The sequence below is a fragment of the Hibiscus syriacus genome, unplaced genomic scaffold (genome assembly GCF_006381635.1).
Source record: "Hibiscus syriacus cultivar Baekdansim isolate YM2019G1 unplaced genomic scaffold, ASM638163v2 tig00110443_pilon, whole genome shotgun sequence".
Lineage (NCBI taxonomy): Eukaryota > Viridiplantae > Streptophyta > Magnoliopsida > Malvales > Malvaceae > Hibiscus > Hibiscus syriacus.
The window spans coordinates 1307858-1325527 of NW_024062739.1; the positions used below are offsets into that span (position 1 = coordinate 1307858).

The 17670-nt window shown below is 31.8% G+C and overlaps 2 protein-coding genes across 2 annotated transcripts; both read right to left on the bottom strand.

Moving 5' to 3' along the window:
• Positions 1-695: 695 nt before the first annotated feature.
• On the bottom strand, positions 696-1264 carry LOC120125800. Its single transcript, XM_039144139.1, has one exon. The coding sequence runs from the start codon at positions 1224-1226 to the stop codon at positions 852-854; it is 375 nt and encodes a 124-aa protein (XP_039000070.1). The 5' UTR covers positions 1227-1264; the 3' UTR covers positions 696-851.
• Positions 1265-9403: 8139 nt separating this feature from the next.
• On the bottom strand, positions 9404-12013 carry LOC120125804. The gene is made up of 7 exons (XM_039144144.1): positions 11737-12013; positions 11417-11640; positions 11143-11204; positions 10563-10784; positions 10008-10451; positions 9777-9921; positions 9404-9670 (listed from the first exon to the last, which is right to left on the bottom strand). The coding sequence occupies exons 1-7, from the start codon at positions 11927-11929 to the stop codon at positions 9425-9427; spliced, it is 1536 nt and encodes a 511-aa protein (XP_039000075.1). The 5' UTR covers positions 11930-12013; the 3' UTR covers positions 9404-9424.
• Between the last annotated feature and the right edge of the window lie 5657 nt (positions 12014-17670).

Consider the following 17670-nt stretch of genomic DNA (forward strand, 5'->3'; position numbering starts at 1 on the left):
TACACCCATTATCCAATTAACAAAAGCAACCAAGAGGACAATCTCTCAAGTTCGAAACATGCTTCATTTGCAAAACTCGAAAGCTTGCAATCATAACAGCAACGGCGTCCCAAGTTTCTCACTACACCCATTATCCAATGAACAAAGGCAACCAAGAGGCACAGAAAACCAGTATCCCAATACCAGGCACCATCTTCAGAAAATGGTGCAGCAGCCGATCAACCTACTCATTACCATATTTCCACTCTCCATATAAACAAATCGTTTTCGGCAAGCTTAAGAGCACCCTTTCTTATTAGCCATAGGGATTTAAATATCGGTAGCAAATCGTTTTCCGGTCATTTCTATGGTAGTAAATGTAATGAATGCTTACTGCAGTTAATTACATTGTATGGACAAAGACTGTAAATCAATGACCCCAACACTAGTTCTCGCTGCAATATATAAATTTGTTCCTATGATTGCATTAATTTTGCTCCTAATCTCAAACCCTTATTCCAGAATTTTCACAATAACCCTTTCCAAATCCTACAATATTAACAGTAAAAGCATTCATTTCAAGCTGATTCTAGAACATAACAGTTCAAAATGTTGAAAATATGCAAGACCAAGAGTTCGTAGGGTAAAAAAAACCAGTAGTTTCCAATAATTTTTCCATTGTCAGCAACAGACTGCGTTAACCAATTCTGCAAATGTACTATGTTCAATCCAAAGAAAGACACAAAAAATCAAATACCAGTATAATCCCCTCTGGGGCTATCGAGTTCTTCATCCCCACCAACCAGCATGTGCCCGTACGGCGACTCCAAATCATCCATTACCAAATCGTCCGTACTCCTCAACACAGCATGCTAGATCACGAAACCGATGGCGACGGCGACCAACACCAGAACGTTCTTCCAGACGCCGGTCAGGACCAGTCCGGCAACCGTCAACCCGACGAGCGCGGCGAGGACTAGCAGGTCGTCAATTAGGAAGCCGAAGATCACGACGGGCTCGTCGCGAGCCCATCGCGATCGCGGGCTAAGTAGAGGAAGAACCAAGCAAGGAGGATGACGAAAATTATGACGAGGGCTAGAGGGTGGTATAGTAGAGACAATAAGAGAATGACGAGGAGGATTATGCAGTAATTGAGGCGGAAATGGGTTACTTTCTGAGCTATTCGGATGGTAGCAGAGGAGGAGGAGGGGATGTCGACGACAGTGATGTCGAAGAAATCCCGCCATGGACGCCGGATTGCAGTGAGGGATTGGGTTGTGCGGGTGCATTTGATTTAAGGAATGGAAGATTATTGTGTTTGATTAAAGGAATAAAAAATTATTAGAATGTATATTTGATCAAATTATCTTTATTATATATTTGTTATTTTAATAAGTTAAATTCTACTATAATATTACTATAAGATATTTATAATTTTTTTAACAAAATTGAAAATATAAAAACGTTTAATGAAATGATAAATTTTTATTTTAACCCTTGAATTTCATATAAAAAAATTTTAATTATAGATTTTTCTGTAAATCTAAATAGTTTAAGGATAAATTTGTGATTTAACCTTCGTAGAATTTTTATTATTCAATGACCGAAGAAGGATATTTTTTAAAAGAAAAAAAATTAAGAGCATCTTAATTCAAAATGCTAGTAATCCAATAATACTTAAAAAAAGAGAAGTAATGATATTTCCGATAATATACTCAAAAAAAATCCACTATTGGTAATAAAACATTATCGAAAATGAAATTATCGACTAATCAAACGGAGGAACGTGGATTACATTCCCCTATAATCTTATATTACTTTAACCAAATAACCCCTTAAAGCTTGAGAATAAAGAAGACATATATTCGACAAAGGTCTGAGAAAAAAAAAGGAGAAAAAACCCAAAAAAAAAAATGAACTCCAAAAGGACGAAGAGTCGATGCGAGGTTTCTTCAGTAAATTCTTTGCTATCAGATAATTAAGTTCAAATTCTCGATTAGGTCCTTTCAATTTCAAAATTAAATAAAAAATTCCTTTAAAAAAGAGATTATTTTTTACAAACAATTAATCATAAAATTAACATATACCACCTTATAATTACTCTAGATTATCAAAAATTATTAATCATAAAATTATTATCCTTTCATTGATTTTATGTGATTTGATTATATAATAATAAATTTAAATTTAAATATTTGGATTTAAACACAATTTTAAAAAATAATAAATTTAAACTTCAAGGTTTATAAATTACATTTAGATTTGATAAAAAAACATTAAATCATCAATTAATTATTTTTATATCCCCATTTTAAAAATTATTTTAAAATATTTTTTTAAAAAATTAATCATTTGATAATAAATACTTAATTACTTTTACAATTGCTGGTGTTCAAGCTTTTAACCTCTAAGAACAATTATAATTTCTTTAACCACTAAGATAAATTAATATGTGCTAAATAATTACAAGTAGAAAACGATACATACTTGTTCAAATTTTAAGTTTTGAAAACTAATTATAAAATGTTACTCCCTCCGTCCTATAAAAAAATACCTTATTTATATTTTAAAAGTCAACTTTTTAAACTTTAGCATGATTATATTAAATATTTAAATTTATAAAATATATATATTTGAAAATTATTTTATTAAAGTTTTTAAAATTATTTTTACAAATTTTTATCAATGATAAATTTTAAATAATAATTAGTCAAAGTTTAAAAAATTGACAAAAAATCAATAATGAACATTTTTCGTGAGACAGAAGAAATATTATTTAAAATAAATTATTAATTAATTTATAAACTTATTTAAATTAATTAATTTCAAATTTATTTGTGGGACTCATAAAATTTCTGAGATAACACGGAGAAATCAAGAAAGTTTTTAATACACAAACAATTTCGCTATACGACCTTTCATTCACCAGTCCGATTCTTCGGACACGGCAACAAAACCGGACCAACTGAACCCTTGTTTATCTTCGAGAGCTCATGGCTACAGAAAGAAGGCCGGTTTCACACCGAGACATAATGGTTATTAGACATTTTCCAAGTCGAGAGAGATGCTTTCTTGATGGATCCACACCTCAAGAACACACCGTGCTTAGGCATGCAACGTACAACTCCGTGCAATACTTATCCGCCCTTGAAGGGTTTGAAGGTCCGACACGCAAACTGTACAGTGAAACCATATTCCCCGACTAGTTATGTGGTCAAAATAGATTCATCACATTGCCTTTACCTATGCTTTTCATGCTAGTTACGTCTAGAAAGTAACCGCTGTCCGAAAACTATGCTCAAATGATCACTTTGATCATAGAACTTTCAAATATTAAAAAGTAAAGCAAGAACAAGTCTCAAATTTTAACATATTATACGAAAGCAAAGTAAATTTGTCATTAATTAAAATAACCGAGTCGCAACAATCAAAATTTGATCATCATAAATATCTCTTCATACAACACAAGATTTAAAAAAGAATTATCCAAGATGCAAGCAAAGGATTTCATTTAAGAGGAATGAACCTGGAAGAGTGGGTAGCACCAATACCGGGTCTACCATGCTTAACTGGCTTGTATGAAATAGAGAACTCGGCCAGGTAATGGCTGATCATTTCAGGCTTGATTTCGACTTGATTGAATGTCTTGCCATTGTACACACCGATAATGCTTCCAATCATTTCAGGTACAATTATCATATTACGCAGGTGGGTTCTAACAAGTTCTGGCTTCTCACTGGGTAGGGCCTCCCTTTTCTTTTTCTATTTTTGATAGGAATAGAAAGTCTCATTAAAAACCACCCTCTTAGTGGACCTTACCCCTAAGGTAAGACCAACTAGCGAAAAGAAGAAAAGAGTACCTCAATTTATTAATGATAGCCAAGTTACATAAAACTTAAAAACACTTTTACATACAATATAAGACTTCACACACTCCTCTAGCTTCTTAGCTCATAAACAAACACCAACTGAAAAAGATAAAATCGTCACCCGATCCCCTCTTTTGCTAGCAAAGACCTTGGAATCCACCTAACAATAAAATTTCTAAAACAAACAATAGATACAATTTCCTTAACAAAATTTGAAAGGAAAACAGGAACCAAAGCTTGGTCTTTGATCCAATCCACTACAAGCTTGCAATCACTTTCAATAATGAGTCTGCCTTTCAACAACCATTCTGAAGAAACAAAGATATCAATGCCTCTTTTTATAGCTTTCAATTCTACTAAATAGGGATGAGAAGGACCAACATTTTTTGAAAAAGAGATAAGTATAACCCGATTCCAATCCCTGAGAAGACCCCCTATTCCAACAACTCTCCCAACTCTACTAAAAACCCCATCCACATTCAACTTTAAAAAATCTACTGGAGGAGGAATCCACCAACACACAGGTTTGAGTAGTTCCTTAGAAGCAGAGATACTATATGCCAAGGAAGGATCACCAATTAGAGAATTCACCTTAATAGAGGAAAGAGGATATTTTGCTAGAAACCATCTTGCTAGCCTTAACCGAACAATGAAAAACAGTGAAAGTCTGTCCAAATTGCCATTATCAAAGATAATTTCATTTTTAATTCTCCAAATTGACCATAACACTACACCCAGAATAAACTTCCAGATAACCGAAGTAGGCCTCAAATCAGACCAAGAACTAAGTAAGTATGGAGGGTCAAGTGGAAAAGCTAGACTAATACCCCAATAACAAATTAGTTTATTCCACAGCTCCCACGAAACTTGACAAAACAAAAAAAAAGATGCTGGACTGATTCATCGCATAGGTTGCATAAAGGGCAGAGAGTATTCTCCCCTATAGGAACCCCCCTTTTCATCAATTCCGTTCTAACAGCAACTTTTTGATGAGATAGCTGCCAAAGGAAAGTCTCCACTCTCGGAGGGACTAACCCCAGCCAAACACAGTTTCTCCACTGATATGTATCCTCATAAATAGACTCTAGAGATTTCCTGCACTCTTTGACAGAAAACAACCCCTCCCCCAAGCCATCCCACAGCAAACAATCCTCCAAAGACTTAATCAGTTTAATGTCTTTAAGGTTGTTCAATAACTCAACCGACTGCAACACTTCTCAATCACATAGATTCCTCCTCGTTTTAATATTCCACTCCCATCCATTCAAGTCAAAACTTCCAAAATCAGCCACATTACCACCTTTGTTAGTAGAAAGTGCAAAAATCCTATGAAAAAGTATTTTTAATGGACAATCCCCAAGCCAAGTATCCTTCCAAAAAAGAGACAGATTTTCCATTCCCTATTTGTAATTTTGCATGAGATCTAAGACAACCTCCAATGAAGTCATTCTTTGAGAAGTTATTGACAATTCCCCTCCAAATCCATGAGTCTTTTTGAGAGAGGGCCTTAGTGATATTCAAGGAATGACAACTCACATTATGTTTACTACAAAAGAATTTCTTTCATATCGAATCTTTTTCATTTGCAAACTTCCATACCCACTTCCCCAACAACGCTCGATTGGTAAGATTCAAATCAACAACTCCTAAGCCTCCACCACTCAACGGCTTACAAATCTTTTTCCAACTAACCCAATCCATTCTCTTCTTCTCGCCCCCTCCACCCCATAGAAAATTCGACATCAAAGAATTTAACTGTTGAAAAATAGTAGATGGCATCTTGAAAATAGATAGGTAAAGATGAAAGTACCGACTTAATAAGCACCAATCTACCAGCCATGGATAAAGATGAAGCTTTCCACCCTGCCAATTTTCTACTAAAATTCTCTATAACCGACTCCCACAACTTCTCTGAATTCTTTTTTGCCCCCAATGGAAGGCCTAAATAAACTGTCGGGAAAGAGCCAATTGAACAGCCAATATCCCTCGCCCATTCTTCAAGTAAGACATTCTTCATATTAATACCATAAAGTTTACTTTTGGCTAAATTGAGATGGAACCCCGTCATTAGGCTAAAAATCCTCAAAACTCTTCTAACATTCCTGATCTGAGTAATAGAGGCTCGATAGAATATAATTAGATCGTCCGCAATTTGAAGGTGTGATAAATTAAAGGAATTTTGATCATTGCCGAACGAAAACCCTTGAAACAGTCCCAAATTCACTGCTTTTGTCAACATCTTGTGAAGTAATTCCCCAACAACATTGAACAAAATAGGAGAGAGGCTACATCCTTGCCTTAATCCTTTATCAATAAGAAATTCTTCTGTAGGGGACTCATTGAGTAGGACCGATATAGAAGCTGTGGAAATACACTGTGTGATCCAAGAACACCACCTATCACCAAAACCCATCTCTTTCATTAACCTAGGGCCTCCCTTTTCTAAATCAATGCATCAAATTAGAACAATCAACTTTCGCAGAATAATCATAAACTAATGTAGTTTGATCAAAGATAACGTTAGCTTAAAACTATAAACTACAATTACACTTTAATAACCTACAACATGGATAAACAAAAACGTGGATAGCCTCTAATATACGAGAAAGAAACCGAGAATGGAAAATGAAACAAGACACTACAAAGGATAGAGAAGCTGAGATGGCTATCACGCATGCAAAATAGGAAGTTAATTACAACAACAATAAGCTAAGAACTTGTACTTCAATGAATCAAAATTATATTCGGTAATGTTCATTCAAATGCATATTTTGGAACACGATCAATCAAGTGAAGGCAGATATGCTTTGAGATGAGCATTAAAAACAAACAATTAACAACAACATTTTTCAAAAAAGAAAAATAAATCAGCTTCAGATAGTAAGATCAAATATAAACATACATTTTAGATAGAAAATTTTGAGACATTCAACACACAACTAATCAATTGAGAATGGAAAATAAAACAAGCTAAAAAATGGAGAAGATGAGATGGATATAACGAATGCGAAATAAGTAGTTCCTTACAATTACAATAAGCTAAGAACCTGCAACGACTCAATACTATATCTGGTTGTGTATTTGAATAGTAATTTGGAACATAATCAATCAAGTGAATGTGGTTCGCTTTGAAATGAGCATTAGAAATAAACAATTTACAACAACATTCTTCGAATAAGATAAACAAAAGATCAACTTAAGCTAGTAAGATATATTATAAACATGCATTTCTAATACAACATTTCGAGACATTCGACAAATAGCCACAAGAAATTCTCTAATTCTATCTACCTAATAGCATAAGCATACATGAGCATCATCTTTCAACAAAACCAAATGAATACTCCCCATTAACTCAACATCAATGTTAGATCTAAACATAAATCACATAAAGCAATAAACAAAAAAGCAAAAGTAAAGATCAGCTTACCGCCTTGCGAAGTTTCTTGATTTAAGCCATTGGCTTTCTCTTGAGACCCCTCTGGAACCTAAAATCACATAATAAAAACAATTAAAAAAATAAACCCATTTCATATTTTTATTAAAAAAAATATTAAAAACGTAAGCAAATACTTTTGTTATTTACCTTCTGCGAGCACGAGCAGGAAGAGCTTGACAAGCTCATCGGTTGACATATCAAGGAGAGAATCCAAATCAACTCCTCGGAAGCTGAACTTCTTGAATGTTCTCTTCTTCGGGACTCCGGCCGCCGCAACCTCGGTATCCACATCCGCCTGTTAATTTTTTACCCAAATACATACATTACACATAAGCCAAAAGGAAAAAATAGAACCTGTAAAGTGGTAAGAAAAATCAAGAAGGAAAGAGGGACAAATGGAACTACCATGGATGAAAGCTTTGGTTTTCTGAAGCTGGAGCAGTCGCCGCTAAGGGTTTTATCCGAGAGGTGGAAGATATGGAAATGCTTTTGATAAAATTGCTTATATATACTCTGAAAACCCTAAAATCAGATCTTTGGGCACCAATGTTGGCCTTTCAATTGGATTTGGATTCAGTGTTTTGAGTTTGGATTAATGTATATTTTATGGAGATTATGTTGTATCTAATTTTTGATAATTTGAGGATTATGTTTGTAGTTTGATTTAGACTTAGAGAGACTCTATTCGATTTAAATTTAAATTGATTTTTAGGATAAAAATTTACATTCACACTTGACTCGACCTGACGTGTATACATATATATGTATATATTTGGTAGAATATGAATCTAATTAAAAAAATAGAGAGATTCATTATTATAATTATCTCTAAATATATAAGAAATGATTATACTATTATCTTATATTGAGTCGAAAATATTTTACCTTAAATATAAATTTGACCTTACATTATCATTCAAAAAAATTGATCATATAAAATTAGGTCTGATCTCCACAAATCATGTTCATCCTTAATTTTATGTCAACCATCTCTAGAGTAGGTAAATAAAAATCTTCTTAATTGCCATATTTCCTTTTCTTTTAAGTTTTGAGTTCATTACATAATATCAGCAAAAAAACAATTTATATATAAGAATTGTTAAAAAAAATAGTTGCATACATTATTTTTAATTTTTAATTCTTTTAACATTTGTTGATGTGAGTACATTCAAATTGATTAATAAAGAATAAAGATGACACACCAATAAAAATTTAATAAAATTAAGTTTTTTTATATTTTGTATAATCATCGGTATCTAATCATTGATCAACTAATTCGAATTGGGTATTGTTGAGGCAATGGCGACTCTCCCAATTCAATTTGCTTCATTCGCAAACACTAAAATTTGTACATCTGACTTTGTTTAAAGTAGGGGTGTATTCGGTTCTGTTCGGTTCAGTTTTTTACTAAAAATTTAATCAAACCGAAATAAACAGTTTTTTTAAAATTTAAACCGAAGCTGAATGGTTAAAAAACCGAATTATGTGAAACCGATTTTTTCGGTTTGATTCGATAATGCGGTTTTTTCGGTTCGGTTCGTCGGTTTTTCAATGAAAAATTCACTTGAAACTATAAATTAAAAAAAAAAATTTGTCTATTCGGTTCAATATGGAACAAGTGGGTTCCGTATGGAAAACCAGAACCGAACCAAATAAATAGAATTGATTCTTTAAATCAACCCGAAACCGAACTGTTTAAAGGTAAAACCGAACCGTTTTACTCAGTTCAGGTAAATTTTTCGGTTTTCTCGTTTTCGTTGCTCAGCCGTAGTTTAAAGGATCTAAGCCTTATCTCATTAAACTAATTGGTTGTTAGTAATAAAATTAACTTGTTAAAGTAATGTAACTAATTGGTTGTTAGTAATAATTGTTTTTAAATTCTAAATGTGTCGAACAAATTCAATAACTACGTACCTAACAACAAGTTTTGTGGATAAAATGTGATAACAATAATTATGTCAAACCAAATTAAAATTTAGTTAATTGTTTTCGTCTTTTAAATTTTTCGTATTTGATAAAGATATATTTTCGAAAAATCTTCAACTAAATATATATATTAAAAATTGAACATTCCGGTGTTCATATCGACATGGAATCAATACCGATGCCAAAGCCGGAGCGAGATTACATATCTGTGTTACAATTGTCGTCGTTTTTCGATTCTTCGAACAGAAGCTTTGAGGTCCAATTGAATAGATGATCTTGTAGGGGACAAAACAATGTCTTTCCAGACAGAACCAGGCATGTCTACCGGACTTTGGTCTTGTTCATAAAGCTCATACACACAGTTTGCTCCTGTGTTCAACTTGCTCACATTTGACAACCATTTTATGTCATCTGGGTCTATCAGCAGCTTGTTATCCCCATCTTTCCAACCTATCAACTGCATATTATACACACAATGATGAATAAACCAAGTCGTAAATGTCGGAGATTCGAATCTCAGATCGGAACATGCATAAACCGAGTTAAACTTCGGGTTTTTGTACCTTTGGAGGGCCTCTAAGAGCATTAGTGCAATAGAGCCTGGCATTGTCAACAAATTGGCAATATCTTGGAAATACACTTGCAAACCTCTTGTGGGATCTTAACTGTGAATTTACTCTCACTGCTCGTTTCACCATGATGGCTCTCCTGCACATTTTTTTTTTAAATCGATCGATCATAGAGTCGGGATATAGACGATGATGGATATAAATCGAGTTACGAACTGTTGTTACCTTATTCCTCTAACGACAGCTAGATATGCGTCGCATACAACACCAACAAGTTCGATTCGGTAAGGTTTCCTATGTGTTTGATGATCATTGTCTTCGTCTATCTGTTCCCAATAGTTCTCGGTGATGGTTCCATCTTCATCAACCTTGTATCCGACCCCCATCCGGTACCGATGCTTGTGGACATTTCGAGCCATGTCGATCGTCTGCTCGAAGAAGGGCTCCCACGATAGAGTCCCGTCCATTATCACGTCTCGGCCTTCGTTCAATGCCGTCACTAGCAGTGACGATGCGGCCTCGATGGAGGATTGATGGACGAGTTCGGATGTCAGGAGCATGTCATGGTGGTGACCCCTTGAGCTTAGAGCTTTGAATATTACATCTGTTTCTTTGAACGCATCCGCCTCAACAACCACGGCATTCCCCGCCGCGTCCGCCCAGAACGGTCTGCGGATATAATTAAATTAATTTCTCAAATTTCGTAAAGTACGACCGATTAAGATCACATAAAATGATATGATTTAATTCAAAATGGGGGAATGATGGAGATAGACATACTCTTTTAAAATAACATCTTTGAGCACGGTGCTTTTGCCGGCCCCCATACCACCGCCCATAAGCAACAGAACCGGGCTCCGCTGGCTGTGCGCCACCGGCGCCATCACTTCCGTACACTTCGCCTCGCCGTCGACACGTCTCATCGCCTTCATCTCCTCCACCAACGTCGAGAACACCCTTGCCACCTTCAAGTCCTTTATCACCCTCTCAAATCTCTTTTGCCTATAAAAAAAATCAAAATTCAATACAAATTAACAAACAATCCATTTATTAAATAATAAAAATCCAAGACTTCGACTTCAATAATTAAATCATCTTTATTTATTGACTAACATATCTAAAAAAATGTCATAAATATTTATTGTACTAATTAATTAATATTTAAAATGCCCACGTGCATGGCTAATAAAATAAAGAAGTACAAAGTAATTCTAGATCGAGAAACATAATGTAAATAAATATATATATGTAATAAATACTCCTAATTTGTATTTTACTCATGGTTTTAATTTAAAAATTTTGTAACTAAATATTATTTACTAATTAAAATGATAATAATAATAATAATAATCAAAATCACCTTGTAGCTGCAATGACTAAGTCCTTTAGCTTTGTTTTCTTCTCAGATTCAACAGCCAAAACCTGACATTAATTACAAAATCATTCACAAAATTTTAAAATTTGTAGTTAGATCCTATTTTTTTTTCCAAAAAAATATAAATTAAACTCTTCAAAATTTTAAAAGTCTTAATTTAAATATCTAAAAAATTTAAAATTTTAAGTTGGCCGTAGACTATCACTAAGTAAAAATTTTAAGTTGCCCTAAGACTATCACTAAGTATAGCGGTTGTTACCTGAGAAATTATATTGGGAGCTTGGTTCCAATGGAAAGCAAAATAACTGAGTATGCATCTCTCAAATTCCACCATCAACTTCACATACAAAGCTTCAGCTTCTGGTTCTTCAGCAAAATATTCAAACATCTGAGCCTCAAAATCTTTTGGTTTCTTCACATAGTTTTCAGCCAATTTGCAGAGCTTCGGGTATTCATTTGCATCTTCAAATCCCAGTTGCCTAGCTGCCGTAAAAGGAAAACCAAGATTAAGAAAAGAAATTCAAAAAATGGGTTCCGATTCGTTTGTCGAATTTGCAGTAAATCTCGAAGAAATCTTACCAACATAGTGGGAGAATCTTTCCAGGTTTCCAAGCCGGCCTGAATCTGTCCTCTGCTGCAGTGGGACGAGACTTTGATGGTCTTCGACGGATTTTCTGCAGTAATTAGCGGCGGTGACTGCGGCGGCTCCGATGACAGACGCGGCGAGGATGCGTATGATGATGACTCTGACACCGCCGTGAATATGATCCATATCTGTTTGTATTAATGGAAAATGTCCCGAGAAAATAACAAATCCAAGTACTGGAAATTCCTGGAAAATTTGAAGATTTCTGGATTTGGGTTTTGATTGGTTGATGGGAACTGGGGGGATGGGTCTTTATATAGAAGTTGAGGTCAAGTACAAGTCAACATTTACAGGATTAAACTATACAAAATTGGAAATGAAATTTTCATTCAGCAATGAGTGGGTTGATAATTCTGCATTCTTTTGGTCAAAATCCTGGTTCCTTTATTCTTTGGCAATATTTAAAGGTCCTTATATTTTGCATTTTTCGTGGATTTAGTCCATCAATTATCATTTTATCTTTTATGGTATCTCTATTTTCTTAAAGGGTAAAGTGCACAAACAGTCCCCCGACTATAGGGCGATGCTTTGTCCTTCGAGTATTAAAAATTATAAATGATCCTCTAACTATAGGGTGTTGTTTTGTTGAGTCTTCCGACTATTAAAAGTTTCAAAATGGTCACCCAACTATTTAGTGTGTTCTAAACTTGTCCTTTTTTTGTTAAAAATTGACGGCATTCTGAGTTGAATGTTGATCTACAGACTGAGATATGATAAAATTTGATCTCATAATCTCAAAAAACTATCATGTCTCAGTCAACAGGTTAACATCCAACTTATACTGTCGTCAATTTTTAACTAAAAATGACGAGTTTGGAACATACTAAATAGTTAGGTGACCATTTTGCAACTTTTAATAGTCGGGGGACTCAACAAAGCAATACCTTATAGTCAGGGGACTATTTTGTAACTTTCAATAGTCGAGAGACTAAAAATAATATCACCCTATAATGGGGGGACTGATAGTGTACTTCTCCCTTAAAATGCTTATATCATAAATAAGTACATAAAATATAATATTTTTTATTTAAGTATTTAATGTAAGTTAGGATAAATACAAAGTAATATATACTAAAATATAATTCTTAACTATTCGACATTTAATATTCATACCTTTGATATTTATGGTGCTCAAACTCGATACCTCAAGAAATAACAACAATTATAAAAACTCTATTTTTATTAAAAAATTATTAATATAAGAAAATTATAAATAATATATGTTTTGAACATTCTCAATTATTTGATGATAAAAATTTAAATAATTTTTTAATATAATTACTTTATGTCAAATACTTTTAAATACTCTTTTTTTTGGGTCGTAAATATAGATACTCTATCATTTTTGGATTCAATCCAAATGCATATTTTATTAATGTTAATTCTGTCAAATAACGACTTTTATATATATATATATAAGTGAAGAGATACCACTCTGAATCGAACTTAAAATATAATATCAAATAAAATTAAATATTTGAATAACTAAAGACTTAAGAGTGCATGAAACCTTTAAAATTTTGGAGAAAAAATCATTCGAAGTCTTTTATTTTTTTAATCATTGAACTCTTAAATCGATAAATTAAATCAAGGGTAAACTACAAATTTCAACACTAAACTTTATTCTCTCTCCTATTTTGCTCACTAAACTTTAAAAGTTTTCAATTCCTCACTAAATTTAATACATTAGGATTTTTTTGTCACTCTGCCGTTAAATAATTAATGACGTTAAAAAGACGCCATTTAAAAAAAATTCACCAAAACGATATCGTTTTCCATTTATATAAAAGCCTATTTATAAAGTCATTAGTGAGGAAACGACTAAGTGACACAAAAAATTCAATGTATTAAGTTCAGTGATAAAATTGAAAAAAAAAATTAAAGTATAGTAAGTGAAATAAGAGAAAAAATAAAGTTTAGTTATCCAATTTGTAATTTACCCTTAAATCATTTAAATCATCAAACATAAAAATTAATTCAATTAGGTTCTTTAACCAGTTGTGATCATTATGTCTCAATAGTTTTATGATCTATTACCACCCTATGCCATAGTGTGATTCTATTTTTTAAAAAAAGTGAAAGATATAAATTTTATTAAAATTAAGATTTTTTTTAAAAAATATCACTTAGCAATATCGTGATATGATATATGACATCAATTAATTTTCAAATGATTGTTAGATTTAATTTCTAATATTAGTCAAAAGGGTTAATTAATAAATTTTAAAATATTCCCTTCGAATGATATAAATTTAAAAAACTTTAATCTACAAATATTTAAATTTAAAACAAATCATAAATTCTATATTATAATTAGGCTTAATATAAAAATAAGTGTCAAAACTATATTGGTTTTTTCTAAAATGGTGTCTAAATTTTTTTCAGTCAATCCAAGTGTCTAACGTTACAAATATTACCACTTTAGGTGTCTGGTCTGTAATTATTGTTAAAAAAGCTCATTAAGTGATACATGTCACATTCTGGTAATTTTGACATTTTTATTTAAGAACTTTAAAATATTATTATATTTAAAAAAAACTCTAAACTTTTCTATTTTATACAAAATACCCCACAATTCATAAAATCTCTTATTTTAATTTCTTTTACTATGGTCTTAAGCCATTTCAGATCACCCATCCGTTACCGAATGACCATCTATTCGTCGTTAGCCACCCAATGATCAGCCATCACCATTGTTATCATATCAAACCTCAAAATTCTTAAATTTTTAAAATTAAATACCTAATCCCTAAAGTCTCAAATACCAATATCTAAACCTTAATAGCCCTTAACCTGGAATCCCCGATCACCTTGTTTTCATTTGTTTCGATCTAGAATATAAATTGGAAATTTGTTGAAGGGGAGGAAGTGCGCCTAAAGTAGTAACGTTTGTAACGTTAGATCATTTTATAGTATATAAAAGGGTAAAATATATCATTCCTCACTGAACTATACTCTATCCTATTTTACTCATCGTAATTTCATTTTTTCTAATTTACTCACTAAACTTTTGAATTGATCCTATTTTGATCACTCTGAATTATTTTATTATAATTTCTGTATGACGTGATATTTTTTATTTTTTAATATAAAATAATTGAAAATATAAAATAAAAACATAAGGCGGTCAGATGCAACCGTTGGCCACCGTTAACCGCCGTAGACGGTAGTCGTTTGGTCCCAAATTTCATGAGTCAGTTTGTCTCGATCCTTTGAGTTCGAATATGGTGGTTGTTTCACCAGAAAATGTCTCAAAACCCATGAATTTTGACTAAAACGGTTCAACTTTCTCACTTTCGATCTCCAATTCGTGGGCTTCAGAGCAAGTTCCAACAAAATGGAGGGCGAATTCGGACTCAGGGTATCGAGACGAAGCGACCCATGAAATTTGGAACCGAACGACCACCATCTATAGTGGTCGACGTTGGCATTCGACCACCTTCTATTTTTATTTTATATTTTTAATTATTTTATATTAAGTAATAAAAAAAATTTCACGTAATACAAAATAATAATAAAATAATTTAGAGTGACCAAAAAAGGAGTGATTTGTAAGTTCAGTGAATAAATTAGAAAAATTAAATAAACGATAAGTAAAATAAGAGATAAAGTATAATTCAGTGAGGAATGATGTAATTTACCGTATCATAAATTCAATATTATAACAAACATAGTAGTGTTTTGGTGCTTTTTATAATGATATTGTTATTGTTATTGTTAGTCAACTACATTATTATTTTAGGTTTGGAGATTAAAATAAAGGGAAATTTGAAAAGAAAATTCTTTATAACAAACTTTCCATCACTTTAATGTTATATAAAGTAGGTTTAATGGTGCATGGAGCACTTATTTTTTTTAAGAGATAGTGTTGTCACATTGCACATTGTGATTCTGCCATGTGGAAAATATTTTAAAAAGAAAAATTATGACGAAATTATTTAATATATAAAATATTTTTAAAAGTTTCTAGAATTTTAAAGGAATTGTTATTATTTTTTTGAGATTCGGAGTTCGAGTACCATGAATATCAAGACTATGAATGTTCAATATCAAATGATTGAAAGTGTTATTTGAACAAATATCACCTTATACCTATTCAAGAAAAGCAAATTAATACAATTTTAAAAAATAAAGAGCGAATTAGATTAAAAAACAATTTAAAAGACTAATTGTTTTTTTTTTCAAAAATTCGAAATGTTTTGAAACCCTTAAACCCACAAAGAATTATTTAGATAGTGGACATGACGATGCACACAAAATGTGGACTTGACAATTAATTGGACCATTTTTGTAATAAAGTGAAACTATTAATTTTAGGGTAAATTACAATTTTAATATCTTAACTATCATTTTTGTTTCATTTTGGTTACCCAACTATTTTTTGTTTCAAAATCATATTACACGTAACGTTTTCGTTTTATTTTGGTCACTCACCATTAAAAAGATAACAGTGATTTTGATGCCGCAATAAGATAATGTCACGTCACGGTGAGTGACTAAAATAAAACCAAAACATAACCATAGACATGATTATGAAACAAAAAAATACTTATGTGACCAGAAATAAACAAAAATAATAATTGAGATACTAAATGTATACTTTCCCTTAATTTTTTTAATACCAAGTTGGAAATCATGACCATTCATGTGTCCATGGCCTAGTTGCTAACCATAAAGTAAAGTCATGATACTTTTAGCACTAATTAAAGACATTATTTCTATTTTTTTGGTATAATATTGAATGCTCATTTAACTTTAAATAATTGATTGTTTAAATATTCCTTTTTACAGTTGAATCACTCAAAGTGTCACTACTATGTTTGTTATAAAATCACAATAATTAAAAAAACACTTACTTTATTAACTTAAAAGTTATCAGTCAACCTTCATTGTGAAATAGTTAATATTGAACGTTTATATATCCATATTACGTGATATTCGAATCCAAAATATTGAGGAATAACAATAATTTCTTAACCACTAAGATCACTTAATTTGTGGACTTTAGCTCTTAACTCATTTTTCTTATTTTATGACGAAGAAATAGTGACATATCATAATTTTATTAGAAACTATTTTCTAACTATGAGAATCTTAAAAATAAAGGTATAATGTCAAAAAATATTCATAATATCTGATCGAATAGTCATTTTATTCTTATTCTCTTTTAGTGTTTCGGTCTCCAACGTTTCGTTGTGAGACAAATTATCTCATGGTTAGAAGTAATTAATTAGTTAACTAACAATTAATACTTATTGTTGGTGTGATAAGTTATATATGTCCAAAATGATGACGTGACAAATGTCATGTGTCCAAATTGATGACGTGGAACATGTTATGTATCTAAAGTGATGACATGACACATGTAACAAATTCAAAGTAATGACATGACACATGCTATATGTACAAAATGATGATATAATATTATCATGTGTCCAAAGTGATAATGTGATTTTGTAATATACCAAACCAGAGGTATTTTACTACAACATAAAAAGTCGATGTCAAAGTACTTAAAAAAAAGGAATATGAACAAAGATAATTATTTTACTAAATATTAGGGATGAATTTTCCTATTATATCCAAAAATAAAATTATTTCCAAATCTTTTTGAGTGGGCTAGAATTTTTTATGGGCCTCAACCAAAGCCCGTGAAAAATTTCCATTGCACAATTTTAATATGGGTAAATTACAAATTTTATCATTGAACTTTATTATTTTTGTTTTGTTCACTGAAGTTTAAATTTTTTAATTTTTCACTAAATTTAATACATTGAATTCTTTGTCACTTAGTCATAAAATAGTTAACGGCATTAAAACAATGTCATTTAAAAAAATAATAAAACAATGTCATTTTGTATCTATAT

What these genes read in the sequence shown, in the direction of transcription:
- LOC120125804 (XM_039144144.1), bottom strand. Translation starts at nt 11,929, where the DNA reads ATGGATCATATTCACGGCGGTGTCAGAGTCATCATCATACGCATCCTC. An exon ending in CTCCCAATATAATTTCTCAG is followed by an intron (nt 11,205 to 11,416) that starts GTAACAACCGCT and finishes AATTAATGTCAG; the next exon opens with GTTTTGGCTGTTGAATCTGA. An exon ending in CTCTTAGAGGCCCTCCAAAG is followed by an intron (nt 9,671 to 9,776) that starts GTACAAAAACCC and finishes TATAATATGCAG; the next exon opens with TTGATAGGTTGGAAAGATGG.
- LOC120125800 (XM_039144139.1), bottom strand. Translation starts at nt 1,226, where the DNA reads ATGGCGGGATTTCTTCGACATCACTGTCGTCGACATCCCCTCCTCCTC.